General features: G+C 41.3%; 1 protein-coding gene across 2 annotated transcripts in view; it reads left to right on the top strand.

Moving 5' to 3' along the window:
- Positions 1-19962, top strand: part of kazna (kazrin, periplakin interacting protein a) — a 439152-nt gene that overhangs the window by 82411 nt on the left and 336779 nt on the right. For both annotated transcript variants that reach the window (XM_048615197.1, XM_048615198.1), the window contains exon 2: positions 18417-18574. In XM_048615197.1, coding sequence (XP_048471154.1) covers positions 18417-18574 — 158 coding nt within the window. The remainder of the gene's footprint in view (positions 1-18416; positions 18575-19962) is intronic.

Below are 19962 nucleotides of genomic sequence, written 5' to 3'. Positions count from 1 at the left end.
AAATGCTGAATAAAGCTTTTAAAGTCATTCTTAGCAATATCACATGAAATCCCAGACTCATTCGCCATGTTAACGATATCTCCACCAGTACAAAAATTTCATTGGCAGTGACACCAAACCACACTCCACGCCCCAATCCATTTCCATCTTTGTCACCAGATATTAGGGAAAATCCAAGAGGATAAGGAATTCTCTTTGGGTTTCATTGCCGTAAGTTTTCTGGATGGAAACCCTGTAAGTGTGGGTGTTTCCAGTAATGTGAAAAAGAAACAGCTCAGGACATTCTTGGTATCCCTGGGCAGTAACCAGTGTTTTATCCTCCATCACTTTTCCCCTCTATCTTTCTATTCATTAATTCTTCTTTCTTTGTTCCATCTTCCACTCTTTCCCTTTTGTTTCCATGTATCTTTCCTTCCATGAATCTGTCGTTCTTTCCCTCTTTCTTTGTATCCATCACTCTGTCCTTTTTTTGAACCATCCATCCAACTGTCCATCCCTATTTCCCTCTTTTCATCCCTCCATCTATCTCTCTTTCATTCCTCCTTGTGTTCAGAGGAAGACATGGTTCTCCCATCAAAGGTCCTTGTTCTCAGTTTACCACTTTTCTCCCGTCAGTATGTCTAACATTCCATTTTCCATTGTCAGTTTCACCCACTGCCATTATACCAAACTTCAAATAGATATTAATTTAGTTGGCAGGATGTGGTATTTAATAACATATCCAGTCTCAGAATCGACTTAATATTTGACCAACAACAGTTTAATCAACAATGGATTTTAGATGTCATGTTTGATTAAACTTTGTTGTTTGAAAGCTCAATGCTTTCCCCCAATGAGCCAAGAATTGTCAGAAATAGTTAGCAGTGAATACACAGAATTTCACAACAGATTATCAGATGTGTGACTCACTGGTTAAACACTGCAGATGAAGTAAATAAGAACATCAGTTCGAAGGAACACGATGGACACTGAGTGACTCTTAAGAATTGCCTTCAGATTTTCAACAGCTCTCAACCTGAATTCTTTCTTCACTGTGAAAAGGCTTGGCAGAGCTCTCCATCCTTCAGATTCCTGCCCAGTGTGGCCCTGTGAGCCACATTCCACATGAGGGCCCCAGGATCCAAAGTCAGTTCCACCTCAGTATCTATTATAGCCAGGGAAGTACTTGGGCACTATGTTGGCATCCATGGAATCGGCTTAGGTGCCCATTAATATCCAGTAACCCACCTCCACCAGTAGTCCTGTGGTAAGGGTAAGAGCACTGTGTTTCAAGATCTCAGGTGAAGAATTATCACTCAGCAGATGGCACAGAGGTTGATACTATGAGCTGGTGAAACCATTTCAGCAACATTTGGGCTATATTTTACCAGCTGCCTGGGGATAACTTGAGGCCTCATACAATAACAATGGGACAGGAGTCCTATGTCTTCTTGCAACCACTGGATATTCTTGGGGTGGGAGGCAACTGAACTAATTCATGGCCCCTCCTGTCAGCTTTTTACCAGGGTCAGGACAGGGGCCCTCCAAACCCCAGTGCGATCCTGGCTCTGGAGAGTCAACAGAGCATTCTTTATGGCTGCTCCCTGGCCCCTGGTGACGAGAGCTTCTCACTGAGATACCCCTTCCTCCTGGAAAGGCTAAATGTGTCAGTACAGGCTTGGAGGGCCGAAGGTCCTGTTCCTGTGCTGTATTGTTCTTTGTTCGTTCATTGCAGTTTTGACAGCAGCCATCTCAAGTGGTGGCGCTGTTGAACCCACAGTTGGGTGGGCAAGTTGGCATCACCATTGCCTGTAAAGTGCCACCAGGGATCCTGCTGTTGTCTGCACATGATTCCCTCCTTCTGGAAAATCTCTGGTCTGAGAACATGGATGTTAAGGCAAGGCCTATTTAGTGCTCAAAAGTGCCACGGATTTGAAAGCAAGTTGGAGGCATAGACACTGTGAATACTGCATGTGCATTGGTCTCTGTATGTGAAAATTGACATAATTACATTAGAAGCTGTTTAGAGAAGGTTCATCCCTGGGATGAAGTGCTTATCTGATGAAGGAGGATTGAACAAGTTCATGCTTTACCCATCGGAGTTTAGGAGAATGAAACATGGTGCTATTGAAACATGCAGGCTCCTGAGAAGATGTGGTGATTGGCAGGAGGTTTTGTTTTGTTGGGGAGATGATGCAGTTTAAAAATGAGAGATCTCCTTGTTATGAGGGAGATGTAGAGAATGCTTGATCCTCAAGGTCATTTGTGTGTGTAACTCCCTTCCCCAGGGACCACTGACTGCTGGGTCATTACATTCACCTAAGGTTTGGTTAGGTGGATCTTTTACAAACAAGGAAGTCGAGGGTTATGGTGGTCAAAAAGGAAAATGCGGTTGAAACCACAACCAGATCTATTGAATAGAGGAGCAGTCTTGAAGGGCTGAATGGCCTACTCCTGCTATAAGGGAGGAGTCATCAGTGACACAAGGTTTGGGTTTTAAAAGCCTGTAAATTGTCAGAGGAAGTTTACAGAACAGAGTACAATTTGAATGAGTTGTAATGTTGTAACGATGAACTGAACCTTGATTTTTGAAGGCTGAATGAAGTTAACAGAAACCATTCAGACGTGTACCTGTTTGTTTCCCATTCCAAAGGATCTGCTATCCTATTTTGTATTGATGGCTGTCAAGGATTTGATATCTCCCTATGGCAGTTACATCATGTTTACAAACAGGGCAATTAATTTTGCAGGATGACACAGCCCCTTTAATGTCCTGCAGTTTGTCGCCATGGCAACCAGCTCTTGGGGCTGTATCTATAAACAGCTGTTGCGTGCTGTACATTTCCGATTTGTGTTTCTCAAACTGAACAAGCGAAGCACAATGGAAAACATCTGTATCCAAATTCCCCAAAGTATTTGAAAGGAATTCCTGCAAGATATATAAGAATAACAGGGATCTTCTGATAAACTAGACACTCCGTACTAAATGCTCCTTTTCCCTTTTCTCTCTTCCCTGCTGGGTTCCTTCACCCTGATGAAGTAGCTCCTCTCTGGGTCCAACAGGTAAACGCTCTCCTGCAAGAAAGAAGGAACTTGCATTTCCCTAGCACCGCGTTTGTTCTCCATCTCCCTCAAAGCATTTGACAGTCAATGCATTGTTTTGAAGTGCAGTCACTATGAAGTAGCCAAACACAACTGCTAATGACCATTCAGAAATGTCCCACAAACAGAAGAACGAGGTAAAATTTGTGAAGTTGATGAGGCAATGGCGCCAACAACACCAGGAACAACCTGCAGTTTCAGCTTTTACCTGAACTGCCAATAATAAGTGACAAACGAGAAACCCACATTTGCACGGCATCTTTTGTAACTTCACATGTCCTCAGCCTATCTCTCCTCCTTTAATGTACTCTTTAAAATCCCAATCATTTCACCTTCCAGCTCCTTCTGTAGCTCGATTTCTGGGTGGTTCAATAATATACCTGTGAGGGAATGTTACACTATGCTTAAAGGAGCTGTATAAATGCAAGACACAGGGTATTTTCCAAGCTGATCACTCCCTGCACCTTCATCAAGAACAGCTTCTTCCCCACCGTTATCAAACTTATGAATGGACCTCTCATATATTCAAGTTGATCTTTCTCCGCACCTTCTCTGTAGTTGTAATCTATTATTCTGCATTCTGTTCTATTACCCTGAGGTACTTACGTAAAGAAGGATTTGTCCGGTTAGCATGCAAAAGAAAATATTTCATTGTATCTTGGTACATGTGACATTAATAAATCAAATCAAAACTAGAAAATGGTATTGGGACAGGGTCATTTGAGATTCTTCCCTGCTACAAATCCTCCTTTGCATCAGTTTAATTTTGGGCCTATCTAGTATTTGATTAGTGTTAGATGATACACTGCCATGGTATCTACAGAAGAGGCACTGTTCTTCGATAACAGCTACATTTGGTCAGGCATCATTACTTCGAGATAGTAAGAACTGCAGATACTGGAGGCAGAGATAACACGGTATGGAGCTGGATGAACACAGTAGGTCAAGCAGCGTCAGAGGAGCAGGAAAGTCGACATTTCGGGTCAGGACCCTTCTTCAGAAATGGGGCTTTTCTGAAAAACGGTCCCGACCCAAAACATGAACTTTCCTGCTCCTCTGATGCTGCCTGACCTACTGTGTTCCTCCAGCTCCACACTGTGTAATTACTTGGAGAGCTGGTCCTGATATATCTGATGGAACTGCTCATCTCCACCCACAGACTGTGTGACATCAAAATAACAAACATTGCATGAGACCAAAGTAACCTAAACGTTTAAACCTTTCTGAGCTGTTTACTGAAACAACAAGCTGGTGTTGAAGTACTTTTGAAACATCACTGTTGTAGGATCGGGAAATGCAGCAGCCAAATTGACCCCAAGCAATCACTGAGAGAACGATCAGATAATCTGTCTTTTAGTGATGTGAATTGGGAGAGAAATATTCACAAAGATGTTGGGAGAAGATTTTTTTTAGTGAATTTCTTTTGTTCCCAACTGCAAGGTTAGAGAGGGTCTCAGTTTAAAATCTAATCTGAAAGACAGTACCTCAGACTAAGATAGTAAGAACTGCAGATGCTGGAGTCTGAGATAACACAGCGTTGAGCTGGAGGAACACAGAAGGCCAGGCAGCATCAGAGGAGCAGGAAAGCTGATGTTTCAGGTTGGGACCCACCCGAAATGTCAGCTTTCCTGCTCCTCTGATGCTGCCTGGCCTGCTGTGTTCATCCAGCTCCACACTGTGTCATCTCAGTACCTCAGACTGCCTTAGTATTGCACTGACTATTATCAGCTTCAATTTTGTGTTGAGGTCTCGACAGTGGGATTTGAACCAGTTTCAAAAGTATTTTTTTTCTACAGCTCCCCTGAGGTTTCTCAAAGGCTACTTTTAGCGTTTGAAGGGGTTTTCAGTTGGTTTTTGGAGGAATCCTTTTTCAGTCTCATGAACTCCTTCATTAGGTGATGGAGTGAGTGGTAACAGTACCTTCTGTATTTGTGAGGATATCTCAGAGTTGGTATTGTGCGGAAACCAAATTAGAAGAATTCAACACAATCCCCGGGAATCATCAATTAAAGCCATTAATTAAAGTGGTCCATTAAAGCCACAACACAAGGAAAGCATCAATTTCCTAGCCACTGTAGTTATTTTAAGTTGCCACATGACAACAAGTTAGCAACAAATGCTTTCTTAAAATAAAATAACTGACATTTCTAATCACAAAATAAATCACTCTAAAAAAAAAATCACTGGCTATAGACTTATTGGGGACATGGCTCAATGCTTGATGTTTCTTTGTACCATATTCTCTGCACCTCAAATAATTCATAGTATGAGGCATGATAACATACATAGGTTTATGAAATAAACCTATTCCATGCTAAATTATACAATTCAGTGTTTATTGTAATTGCACCAATAACTTTCCAACCATATAATCAGTCCTGAACTCCCAAACCTTTCATCTAGAGACTCCACATTGTCTCAGTGGTCCTGTTGTCAGTTTGATGAGCATTCCTTTAGTGAAAAGTTTAGAAGTGTTCACGCCCTTTAACAGCCCCTCCAGAAATGGCCTTTTCCAGCTCATTACTCCCCTCACAATCTGTCTTTCACCTCCTCTGTAGCTCATCTCTCACCAATGGAAACATCATTTCCCCTCAATCCCCTTACTTCCCCATCCCCTCCAAACCCCACTAATACAGAGCACAGACAGTTGGCCTTCATCACCAGGACCCAGACTCACCCCAGCCCCCAGCCTCCTGGTCTTGCCCCCTTCCCTCCCCGTCCCAACTTACCTCACTCCTTTGACTAGTGCCTTGTTTCCTGTTCCAGCCCCTGCTTACTCCATTAAATAAAAACAAAGAACTGCAGATGCTGAAGATCTGAAACAGAAACAGAAATAGCTGGAGAAACTCAGCAGATCTGGCAGCATCGGTAGGGAGAGTAAACATTTGGAGTCCAGGGACCATTTCTCAGAATGGTTCTCTCTCCACAGTACCTGCCAGACCTGCTGAGTTTCTCCAGTTATTCCTGTTCCAGCCTCTGCTTACCATTGCTGCCTGTCACCTTGCCGACAAATTACAAGTCGTTTCTCTGCATGAGGTTGATGCTGGTAGGTTCACAGTCAGCCAATAAGGAGCAGGAGCCGGTGAAAACCAGCCTGTGATTGGAGGAGCAGCACCTCATCATGTTATTTGCAGGAGGACTTCTCTCTGATTTGTTGCTCCCACCCCCATGAATGAGTTTTCTTCGATGATTTATGGATTTGATTAGGGAGGGATAATAATCTTTGGTGAATATCTGCAGTGTGCCTTGTAGATAATGCACACTACTGCTACTGAGCATCAGTGAGGGAGGGAATGGATGCTTGTAGATGTGGTGTCAATAGCACTTGTTTGCTTTTGACCTGGATGGTGATAAACTTCTTCAGTGTTGTTGCAGCTGCACCCATCCAGGCAAGTAAGGAGTATTCCATTGTACTCCTGCCTTGTGCCTTGTAAATGGTAGACAGGCTTTGGATATGAATTACATGCTGCATATGAACGAACAAATGTAAAACAGAACCATAGCTCTCCCCCACCCATCTTGTGTATGTCAAAGTTTCCCAACCTATGTATTTAGCATTTGCTTTAGAACAATTACTGAGTGGATTTCTCACACATGGATGGTCACATGTAAAGCTTTTAGAAATTACTGAAAACGTATATGAACACTCATGACACTAAAACTTATTCTCTAATGGACAATTGAAGTTGATATTTTTCTGCATTCTTAGAATTTTAGGAGCCTCGTATATCTCCCAAATGTGATGCCGCTATTTATAAAATGAAGTTGCGTCGATGTAACCTACTGACTCAACAAATATCTCTGTTCCCCAGAAGAGCAATAAAAAAAATTTGTTTCCAAATATTAAATCTTTGAGCTGGTCCGTGGTTTTAAGAAAAGCGTTAATGTGTGCGTGCACGCTACTGCTATCTGACACACTGATGGACGGTTCTAGACTGGTGATACTTGGATCACTTGTACTCATGGCAAGAAATTGGAACATGTTTTGGGACAGTGTAAACTGGGAGAATGAGCCTTTAGCACAGCAGCATCGTCACACACTGTAGCTGAGGGATATGATCTGTAAAAAAGATCAATTTCTTTCGCAATCTGAAGCGAAACTTCACAAAAGTCCTTAAAGTAATTTTGAAGTTAGTCAATTTGTTGTAAAACAGGAAACATGGTAGACAATTTTGCATATAGCTAGCTCCCACAAACAGATATAAGGTAATGGCCAGATAACATGTTTAGAATGGATAAACACTGGGGAGAATTTCCCCTTTACTTTGAAACTGTGCCAAGGGACTTTGTACCTCCTCCTGAGAGGCAGGTGGGACCTCACTTTTACACATGAACTGAAAAATCTTTGAATATAAGTACAGAAGATTCACCAGACTCAAAACATTTGAGATGACATGGATTCAGATTCTCAGCCTCAGCATGGACCCAGCATGACATCCTCTCGGACCAGCACAGTGTCCTCTCGACTGGTGTGGTGCCCTCTTGGCCTGGTGTGTCAGTCTCTCGGCACAGTGTGGTTTCCTCTCAGCCCAGTGTGGTGGTCTTCTGTGGTGGCCTATGGCAGTCTCTTGACCCAGCAAGGCCTCAGCATGGACATCCAGCATCAAGGTGTTTCTGGAGCGATCTCCTTGCCTCGAGAGCCTTGAAGTAAAGTTGGCACAGATTGGGGTCTAGGTGCCAGTGTGGACTGGGTTGGAACTACTGTTCTTTTTATTTCTCTATTCTCTCATTTATTCCTACAGTCTGTAATGCTGGACATTTTAGTTATTTTTTTCTCTTTATTTTTCTCTTTTTTTTTCTTTTTTTCCCTAAGAACTTGTACTGAAGAATCTGTACCTAGGTAACTTATACCTAAGATGGCGCCATAGGTGGTGACTTGTCAACTTTTTGTGGTATTCATTTGAGTATGTGTGACAATAAAGCTAATTCAGTTCAGCTTTTACATTGATCTGCCTCTGATTTTAATTCTCACGCGCCGAGAAGCTCCATTTGTTGAACCTCAGATAACTCGTAGGTGTGCAGGATACACTGTCAGATAGTGAATGGACTGTGCTTGACTGAGCCAGGAGAGGATTGATATGCAGTAACATCACCTCACTGTGGAGGAATAGCACAATGTTTGTCGAACAGTTTCAAGCCTCACAGATTCAACAAGGTGCTGTTAACATTTCAGGCTGCAGTTCCCTGATAAAAAGAAACATCAGCGATCTTGTGAAACTGTTCAGCTGAAGAACAGAATCTTCACTTAAAACCAACTTCAAAGCTTTGTTTTAATAAATGCACTTTGGAAAATGAGAACTGGGTTTTAGCTTGTTTTGTCATTTGGAGCTCTGTCTCTCTCCAAGGTAATGTTGAAAGCTCTGAGTGACATTTGAGTGTTCAACCTGCCTCAGTTTATATGGAAGGAAATAATCTTACATTGTGTTTTGAGTCTGGTAATGGTTCTGAAAGGGTTAGTGTTGGAGACTGCATCAGTTCTGGTTGAGGGAAAGGAGGGTTCCAGCTCAAGATTCTGATGGATTTGAATATACTATCCCTGACTCCTGATGACAGAGTACCATCACATGAATACTGAGGTCACCGTTACGTTGCAGCTTATATCCATTCACCAACATATTTATTAAATCCTATCTTGACAGATTGGCCCCAAACACTTCAGAGCAAATCCTGCGCTACAGCTAACCATTCCCCTAATTCAGAAGGATTTTGCTTGAGGCAAAAATCATTTCGCTACAGGCTTAATCAGGAGAAGTTACAACAGATGAGAGAGAAACGACATGATTTTAAAAAGAATGCATCCTGGTTTATTTTTCTAATCTTTTAACAGGAAGTGACCAGTGCGGTAGTGGAGGATCATAAATCTGAAAGTAGTGGAATGAGGCTGATACAAGAACATTTTCCTTATCTCCGAACAAAATGGTTATTGTAAAGAGGCCAAACTTGTAAATCTGATGAGAAAGTTACGACCAGTCCTGAAACTCTGTACTGAGCTGAGAACTATAATGACCCATTTTAAGTTGCAGCAGGTTGAGAGAGAACGTGGTGTGCATAATTTGTCTTTCTGCTTATTACAGGAAAAGATTAACAAGGCTTATTTTGGCAGACTTCCCAAGGATATCTGACTTCTACCTCCTCTAATCCCTTGTCCTTTTGGGCTTTTGGTACTGCGATTAACTTTGGACACCACCAGTTCTAAAGCAAATTAGCCAGGGTCGGCACCAACTGTGTGGAGGGGATTCTATGTACCCCGAATCTGCCAGCAATTGAAGGGACAAGGAATATCCTGGCCATTCAAACCAGAGGGGCACAGTTATTAGTCAATCTCAAAGCATTCAACATGGCCTTAGATTATGAAAAGGAGTTTAAAAAAATCAAAAATTCTCCCTCCTAATGACTATCCAGTGCTTCGTAGTGCAGCATTAAGGAAATGCCAGGCACAGATATTTCTATTCCTGCATGTTAATGCATAAAGGAAATGTTAGTTTACAAAAAAGGAACACCGTACACATTTCTAGCTCTCATTGTTATGCAGTTGGTTAAACACCCTGGGTTTCATGTGCAGCCTGGTTGACTTCTACATCTGCCTTTTCCAAGCCTCACTCATAATTATTCACTTGCTTTGACTGACAAATTAAGGCCACATTTCCCAGGAAATCGAAATTGTAATTAATATAAATATTCAATAGCACTTGTCCTAAGAAGCTAATCCAGAGAACATTGTAATTTAGTTCCTTTCGGTGCCACAATTCTAACAACCAAAGCCTGTCTGTGCTGCAGGACTTGATGCAGTAAACTCTCCTGTGACTATGGCGATGGCTTCTCTACACAGCTGAGTCCACTTCATTCAGGAGACTTTTTAATGCATAGTTCCATTTAATTATGTTTTTTTCTTAAAGATTTATCTTGTGTACCTGGATTTACTCACGCAATAATAGCGTTAGGGAGAGAGACTTTCCGTTTTGGGTTTCCTTGCCCTTGCTAAAATACAATCTGTTGGTAGGAATACTTTGTGCTCAAGAATGGGGGGAATGGGGGTGAAAGGGATTAAAGATGATGCAACTGATGATGATCGATAATGAGAAAGACAGCATCTGCTCCTGGCCCAATCATGTCCATTGGTGCAACCAATTATTTGGTTTTTGCTCATGCAAGACTTAACTACTTACAGTTAGTAAGTTACATTATATCATTCTAGCTTCCACATAACAACAGGAATTACGGTTTTGGGGGATCTGACCGTGTCAGAGTATGGTATCCTTCACCTCTTAAGATGTGCATTTGTCAACTGGTTAAATTTATGCGTACAGCATTGACACACAACTGTCAAGAAGTTGATACTGTTGTGTAAAGACTTTAGGATCCTGGGGGATCTTTGCGATTATCTCATGGAGGTGCTGTTTACTGGGCCTAAATAGCACTGTGTGGGTGAATTTAGTAAAATACAAAGTGGGTATGAAGCCAGAAACACATGTAGAGAACAGTTTTTCAATAATATAATGAGACTAGAGTCTGGTATCTCTCGGGTTACCATAGATACTAGTAGTCAGGATTATTATGCAATAAACAGAGTTCTGAAGGAGCCTGGTCCCGAAGGTAGTTCTTTACCTTAATCAGTCTGTCTTATACCCAACTTCTTGCATATGGGCTTAAAACCACATGACACAAGGGATATGGTCATAAAAACCATCTTCTCTAATGGTGCACTCCAGAAAAAGAAGAAAGAATGGTAATATTAGTTAGGTCATTCAGAGGTGTTAGAAAGCACTAGACACTCTTGAGGCTGGTGTTCAGTCACAATTTTCAAAACAGCTTCATAGATTCTTGTTTGGTAAAAGTATTCAAGGATATGGAACCAAAGTGGATAAATGGTGTTACAATACACTTCAACCTTGATCTAACTGACAAGCTAGAGTGATGAGGGCCTGGATGGCCAAATCCTGATCCCAACTTCCCTGCATATCCACAACATGTTCCCATTACATCCCTGGAGCGATGGGGCATGATAATAAATACAAATCATGATGATTTCTAAAGAGAAACACCAACCATTTCAGAGCTTCACCTTTTAGAATTCCTACAGTACAGAAAGAGGTTGTTTGGCCCATTGAGTCTGTATTGACCTCTGAAGAGCATCCCACCCAATTCCAGCCCCTCACCCAATCCCCATAACCCTGCATTTCCCATGGCTAATCCACCTAATCTGCATATCCCTAGGTGCTAAGGGTAATTTAACATGGCCATTCCACCTAACCTGCACATCTTTGGACTGTGGCAGCCAGAGGAAGCCTACACTGACACAAGGAAGAACATGCAAACTCAGTCACCCAAGACTGGAATTGAACCCAGGTCCTTGGTGTTTGGTCCTCAATGCTTACCACTGAGCGACGATGTCAGCCTGGTTTAGGGTAATAATAAAATATATTCTTGTCCCCACACGATTTTCCCTCATGGCTCTTCTGGACATTGAATCATAATCAAAACCTGGCTGTGAATTGTCTTTAAGTTGGGACAGAAGCAATCATCTGAATCCATGAGATCATGATAATGTTGAAGACTCAGGTAGGAGCAAGCTATGTTGTGAGCTGGAGCTACTCAGCACCAACACTGGATGAAGGTTGAGCCTTATTCCCCTGGATCAGCAGAAAAGAAAAACAGCGCCAGAAATAAAAATGATATTGACAGTCCTTGCCACGAGCAAACTTGAGTTAGTTTAATTGTTTCTCAATCTTGTCAATACTGCATAAACTTCTTTGTTTCATGCTTTGAGGCTAAAGAATTCGCATGGTAACACCAATAAATTCAACCTCAAATACGAAGCAAACCAACCAATGACTCATTCCATCAATTAATTAACGTCTAATGTTGGGGAGTGCTTTTCTCTTTCTATTTATGGAAATTATATCCTCCCCTTGTCAATATCTCTCCCATGACTGAGGTAAAGTTTCATCTGTACTTCTGATCTCAGGATGTACACTCCATTTGTAAGGTCCTCTCAGAAGATGTTGAGTCAATGAACTACTGTGAGACTGGAGTCACATAGAGTATCAAAATAGACAGTTGGTCCAACAAGTGGATGCTCCTTTCAAGCCGCTTACTATCTGTCCTCATCTAAAAACCAACCATACCAATAAAACTGCAGTCATAAATCATAGTAATCGACCTCAGTAATGTACTATAGCTACAATGGTGACATTGAGAGGGCTCGGTTAGTTTCACTGCTGTCAACCCTGCTTGCTGGTAATAGTCTAAGCTACAGATGAGGAAGGATGCCTACATGAAGTCTTTGGCAGAAAATAGACTCAATCTTCATGAACAGTAAAAGGTTTATTATAGAATAGCTAGTTAAATCATTACAACTGCAATACATGATGATCTTTTGTCAGAATCTGGCTCAACTTCACTTGAAGTTCACATTACTGCTCCTGGAACATCCCCACACAGCATTGGTAATAAACACAGAATGGGTATGTTACCTCCTCTAAGGAACAATTCTTTCTATGCTGATGTGGGGAGCTTATCTCATGATGTCAGTTTAGCCATTCAGGTATTAACCACGTTATACAATACTTCTCCCAAAGCTCTTTCTAGTTATTAAATTCTTGGTTCACATAACTACATTTATCACTACCCCGTCTCGTCCTAGGATTTTAACTTTAACTTTATGAGCAGCAACAACATGATTGATTTGAAAGTCTGTTGCTTGAGGATGAGGTTTTCGGGGGGGGGACAGTTGACCGTAACCTTGGTAAACGTTTAACTTCCTGGATGCTTTTTGTTGAGGATGTCCTCTGGCATCAATGTTGCTTGCTCCCCTTGAAAGGTCTTTAGTTTTCTCAATATTGTCAAAGAAGATGGTTGTGTTTTTGAAAGAATTAACCTTCTCCTTTTGACATTTTAACAAGACTTGCATGTGATCTTTCTGTTCTCTCGTTTGAATAACTTCATAATATATCAAGTTCAATCAGACAGTAAAGCTGACGGAGGCTCTTTTGACACTGCTGCTTTACAGCTGATGTGACTTTATTAACAGTTTGCTGACTCCTGATGCTTGCGGTGTTAGGGATATCTGATGATTGGATTTTGAACATTCACTGCGGTTGGAAGTCAGTTGAGCAATTCCTCGCAAACTGTGAAATCAGTAATATCATCTGATTTCTCTGTTGTGGAGAGATTTTGGTTGACATTTTTTTTCTGAGGTTCAGTGAACATTCTGATGAATTCCTCCACTTGTTGAATAAATTTCTGTTGATCATTGGTGTTCCGTATTTGAGTTGATGGAGGTGCTTCAACTAATTTTGGAATACTGCATTCAGTTCTGGTCTCCCTGCTGTAGTGAAGATTTCGTGAAACTTGAAAGAGTTCAGAAAAGATTTGTGAGGATGTTGCCAGGGTTGGAGGGTTTGAGCTACAGGGAGAGGCTGAAGAGGTTGGGGCTATTTTCCCTGGAGCATCAGAGGCTGAGGGGTGATCTTACAGAGGTTTATAAAATCATGAGGGGCATGGTTAGTGTGAATAGTCAAGGTCTTTTTCCCAGGGAAGGGGAGTCCAAAACTTGAAGGCATGGGTTTAAGGTGAGAGGGGAAAGATTTAAAAGGGACAACATTTTCAAGCAGAAGGTGGTGTGTGTATGGAATGAGCTGTTAGTGAAGGTGGTGGAGTATGGTACAATTACAACATTTAAAAGGCATCTGGATGGGTATATGTATAGGAAGGGTTCACAGAGATAAGGGCCAAATGCTGGCAAATGGGACTAGATTAATTTAGGATCTGCTCAGCATGGACAAGTTGGACTCAAGGGTCTGTTTCTGTGCTGTACGTCTCTATGACTCTACTGTCAACTTTTGAGAGGAAAGTATGTGTTTCCGTTCTGAAGTGAGAAGTGTTGGTTTCTGATACCATGCAGCTGTTCTATATCATATGGATCACAGTATTTTCAGAGTAACAGCAGCATTCCTTTGATTTTGAGTGGGATTTCTATTTGTGCCATGCAGTTCTGTGAGACAATTATTATTCATTCTCTCTAGCCAGTTAAATACAGTAATGCTCCAGCTGCTGGCAAGTTTAAAATTAGTTGGATGACCATTAACAAATGGGATCTGTGTCACAGCTCATTCAGATGAGGCACCCATTACTCCTAAGAAAGGTTGATCCACAGCTTCCAAACATGGCATATGTGTTACAATGAAGTATGTCTTGGTATTCTGAGTTTTCTTCCAAAGATGTTTGCTATATGGTTTTAACCCCTACGTGCCACATTAACGTTACTAGTTCTGTGGTTCAATGGTTGTTTTTGACTCATACACCTTTCCTGGCAATGTCCTCCTTTCTTACAAAAGCTGTATTGGCTACATAGAGGTGGATATTATGTCTGTTTGTGTTTTTTTAACTCCACATCTGGAACAGTAACTTCAAGGATGTAAAAATATTTTGTGTATGTCTATCGTGTGATGTTTTGGTGTTTTTAATCCTTAGAAAGTTAGCAAACCCTGATGAACATGTTGAGCTCAGTTGGCTTCTGTTCCCATTATTCACTTGCGTTGTTTTTGAATTTCAGCAAATACCATCGTTTAGATTGCTCTTTCCAGCGTGAGTTTGTTTTGTAACATATCTGTACGACATGTGTTAGATTTTTTCTTATATTCATTCATGGGATGTGGGCATTGCTGGCTGGCCCGCATTTATTGCCCATCACTTGTTGCCCCTTGAGAAGGTAGCGATGAGCTGGCTTCTTGAATCACTGCGTCCATGTGCTGTAGGTTTACCCACAATACTGTTCCGGGGTGAATTCAAAGATTTTGACCCAGCAGCACTGAAAGAACAGCCTGTATTTCCAAGTCAGGATGGTGAGTGACTTCTAAGGTTTTATAGCTGGTGGTGCTTCCATGTATCTGCTACCCTTATCCTTCTGGATTGTGGTAATTTCGGGTTTGGAAAGTGCTGTCCAAGGAGACTTGGTGAATTCCTGCAGTGTATCTTTAAATAGTACACACTGCTGCAACTATATCGGTGGTGGAGGAAGTGGATGTTACTGGATGTGGTGCTAATTAAGTGGGCATGCTCTGACTTGGATGGTGTCAAGTTTCTTGAGTGTTGTTGAAGCCACACTGATCCACACAAGTGGGGAGTATTTCATCACCCTCCTGACTTGTGCCTTGAACATGATTGTTAGGCTTTGGGGAGTCAAGTGGTGATTTACGTAGGATTCCTAACCTCTGAGTCTAATCTAGTTCAGTTCCTGGTCATGGTAATCCCCCCAAGATGTTGATAGTGGGGGAATTTAGTAAAGTCACTGCCATTCAATGTGGAGGGCAATGTTTAAATTCTGTTTTGGTGAAGATGGTCATTGCCTCATACTTGTGTGGCACAAATGTTACTTGCCACTTGTCAGCCCAAACCTGTGTATTGTCCAGGTCATGCTTCATTTTGAACATGGACTGCTGCAGTATCTAAGGAGAATGATGATTCAAATGATGATTCGAATGATGATTCTATTCTGGTTATAACATTATAGCAATGTGTAAACATGATAAAGAAATTTACCAACAAAGTTCTTGAGGAAGCTTGAGAGGTGGCACTGTGGCTCAGTGGGTTAACACAGCTCCGGGGATCTGGTTCGATTCCACCCTTGGGTGACTGTCTGTGTGGAGTTTGCACATTCTCCCTGTGTCTGCATGGATTTCTTCTGGGTGCTCCGGTTTCCTCCCACAGTCCAAAGATGTGCAGGCTAGGTAGTTTGGCCGTATGAGATTACCCGTAGTGTCCAGGGATGTGCAGGCTGGATGGATCGACCATGGAAATGCAGGGTTATGGGAATAGGAAAAGGGGGTAGGTCTGGGTGGGAACTCCTCGGAGGGTCAGTGTGGACTTGATGGGCCGAATGGCCTGCTTCCACACTGTAGGGATTCTACGAGAAGCTGGTTTCTCCAGTTAAACCCTGCTCTCTGTTATATGATTGGTACCTGACATAAATTGTCAAATGTTCCTACCATATTATCAAAGGTACCTACCTCTTACATCCTACAATTTAAAAAGAAAATCAGCAAACGTGCGTACAGAATAAAGAAATGTAATGACTGGTTCTTCTGTGGGTTTCTTCAATAATCCTGAAGCAATTCCAAGTTGCATGAATTGTCTTTTGTGTATAGTCCAATTCAGTTCCCTCCCTGAAGGAATTGTGATTTTAAATACACTTGGAAGGATAATATTTTCTCCATTGTAATTTACTTTCAATTGTTGCTGTTTCTCTCATTTATATTATTTACTTGAAAGCTGTTGCACTAATTTTGTAATACTTTTGTAGGTGCAAATGGATCTCACTGTTGAGTTTTTTTTAAATTTGTACAATCACTTTAATTGAATTAAACATTGAATCTTCAACAAGTTTTCTACAGATTGCATTTTTTTAAATAACTAGATAAATGAAACGAATTGCTAAATATTTATTCTTAGCTTTTTTATTTTGCTGTTTGACTTTTATTTTTCTTGTCAGAAATTTCCCTTAATTTCTGTTACTTAATGTTGAAAAATCTCTAAATGCTTTATAACTAACCTTGTCTTTTTTTTGCTGAAGAATTGTTTTCGTGTGTTTAAATGTTGTTGAAGTGCTTTAAACTGAAGAAAAATGCATGTCACTTTTTCTCCTGTGATGGAGGGAAGACATGTTTTTTGTACCATATTCCCATCCTTATCCATGATTTTACACCCTTAAGCTAAGGGATGATTCCTGCCTTTTTGGCCTCTTCTCTGAGATTTTCACACCATTTTATATCAAAATGAAATTGCGCTGGTAACAATTGTTAAATAAATATTTTCACTTGAATAATAAGGATTTGATTTTGCCCTACAAAGCATTGTTTTTATTAAACTCTGCTTTCAATCTTTCCACACTCGATAGTCAGCTTATACTGCTGTTATCCCAATCTTCTCAAAGATTGTCCTTTCTCACAGCTTCAGCTGAGATTTTTAAGCAATTACAACAAGGTTGTTCACTTAATGAAGTGATTTAAGCCTTCTTTTAGCCTCATAGCCTCAAATTTCTCTGTGGTCTACTTAAGCTTTTTTTAAAGCATTTCTCACTAATTCTAGCTGTTTCGAGTATTTTAATGTGCTGCTGCCTTCACTGCTGGCTACTGCACTCACAGTATACTCATAAACTCATAAACATTACAGCACAGAAGGAGACCATTCAGCCCATATGTCTGCGCTGGTCAACAAAAATCTGACAACACTTATCCCATTTTCCAGCTTTTGGCCATAGCCCTCGACACTACGGCAATGCAAGTGAATATCTAAATGCTGCTGAGAGTTTGTGACTCAACCACCCTTTCAGGCAGTGAGTCCCATACCCCTACCATCCTTTGAGCGACAACAATGCTCCTTAACTTGCCTCTACCTCTTAACTTAAATTTGTGCCCCTTGGTTATTCACCCCTCTACTAATGGGTTACAATGTCTCCCTATCCACCCTATCTATGCCTCTAATAACCTATTCCCCTGTCTGAGGTCCTCTCTGAACCTTCGCTGCTCTGAGATAACAACCCCAGCCTATCAAATCTTTCCTTATAGCTTAAACCCTCCAAGCCATCCTGGTAAATCTCCTCTGCACCCTCTTTAGTAATCACATACTTCCCGTAATGTGATGATTAGAAGCACACACAGTACTCAGCTGAGGCCTAACCAGCATTTTATACAGTTCTGCTTTGCTAATAAAAGCAAGTATCTTACATTCCTTCACAGAAACATAGAAACATAGAAAATAGGTGCAGGAGTAGGCCATTCGGCCCTTCGAACCTGCACTACCATTCAATATAATCATTGTTGATCATGCAATCTCAGTATCCCATTCCTGCTTTGTCTCCATACCCCTTGATCCCTTTAGCTGCAAGGGCCACGTCCAACTCTCTCTTGAACATATCTAATGAACTGGCCCCAACAGCTTTGTGTGGGAGAGAATTCCACAGGTTCACAACTCTCTGAGTGAAGAAATTCTTCCTTATCTCAGTCCTGAATGGCTTATCCCTTATTCTTAGACTGTGACTCCCTATTTCTGGACTTCCCCAACATCGGGAACATTCTTCCTGCATCTAGCCTGCCCAGTCCCATTGGGACTTTATATGTTTCTATGAGATCCCCCTCTCATTCTTCTAAATTCCAGCAAGTGCAATCTTCTTAAGCACCTTCCCTACCTCTCCTGCTACCTTCAGGGATATGTGGATAATGCACATCGAGGTCACTCTGTTTTCGTTGTTAAAATTCAGCCCCCTAGTTTGTACAAAGTGACTTGAATAAGAAGTAAATGACTTTATCTGAGACCAGTGTTTACTTTCTGTCCAACAGCTGTACAGTCTCTGGATACTTTAAATGAACAGATCACATATTTCATCGCAAACAAGCCAGTGAAAGCAGACAGGCAGAATGATGACTTACTGCCTGAGGAGCAGGACACTCTGAAGAAATCATTGAGCTTAATGAGACACTTACTTATGGATGTGCAGGTACAGAGGATTTTCTCTTTCTTTTGTGTATTGCCCTTTTATCCCCAGCTGCTTCCGATTGTAAAAACAAAGCTGCAATTGAGGTTGGGAAAGATCGAGGGGATTTCAGCATGGTCCAGACCCAGCACAGCAACTCACACCAAAGCCCAACAGAGTGGTGGATATTGTCCAGTTTTGATCAGTTGCACCTCAAGTATTGCGTTTAGTCTATACCAGAGGGTTAGAATGCCAACAGCAATCGCCAATGTTAGAGGGGCGAGGTTATGAGGAGAGACTTGACTGAGAGGACCTGAAGAGGGTAAACAACACAGAACCAGTAAGTCTAGAAGATCACTTGATGCTGACCCACAGCAGTGAAACATAGTTGTTTGCTGGTACAAGACGCGAGTATCGTTTTCTCTTGCACTCATCAGGATGGAATCGCAAGAATACCAATTCTCAAAGGGAATAACAATTTATCCCGTGTGGGAAGAGGTTACTGATTGGTTAGGAGTGCATTCTGAGTGTTATACACATTGCCATGGAGAGTGCACAAGTGAAAAATCGATTGCCAAGTTTTTGTTAAACTTCAAACCAAGTAAACTGATTGGTCAAGGAATTGCCATGGGGAATGCATCGGGGAATAGCCGCTCCTTAAGTTATTGTTTGAGGACATGAATGTATGGGTGTGTTCTTTCTGTTTGCTGTTGTCAATGCTAGAGGATAAATCCAAATTCTAGTTTCATGGAGCTGCCAGTGTTGTTCTTATAACTTATTGATGTAGGGATTTGAAACTGATAGATCTAGCAGGGATAGTTGCTCATATATTAAGGGCTGTTATTTGTTATCTTGGAGTGTGAAAAATGTTCAGGACAGATGCAAAGGGCAATGAAAATGAGTGTACATCAATAAAATAAGAAGCTGAGACTGCATCATCCAGTGGCAGGAATGATTCCACATGATAAGGGTAATGAAAAGCATTGGTTGAGTGTTTTTTTTTAACTGACCTTCAGAGCGAATGCTTTTGAGAGTATACATGATCAATTTGGAATGAGAATTCAAGAGAAAAATACTGTTCTTCCCTCTCCAGCCATATAGGGATTGCAAGCATACAGGTATAGATTTATTACCACAAGCACGTCATTAAAATTCATCTGTCAATTTAGCTTGCTTGATGTTAGATGCTGTATGTAGAGATTAACCCTTCTATTACTCTTATTGGGTTTAGACAGTACAATGCCAGCTGATTTTAACAGTCAAGCACTTCACTTTGAATTTTAAGATTATATAATCAAGGCATTCACTGCACTGCAGTGCTGTCAGAGTACTGCATTGTCATTAATGTCATTTTTCAAATGAGACCTTGAATCAAACAATACCAAAGAACTGAGCACTTGTTTCAGGTGGAT

Source organism: Rhincodon typus, chromosome 31, assembly GCF_021869965.1.
Source record: "Rhincodon typus isolate 14 chromosome 31, sRhiTyp1.1, whole genome shotgun sequence".
NCBI lineage: Eukaryota > Metazoa > Chordata > Chondrichthyes > Orectolobiformes > Rhincodontidae > Rhincodon > Rhincodon typus.
Note: the sequence above shows the minus strand (reverse complement) of the source record. Positions and strands in the feature narration are given on the sequence as shown.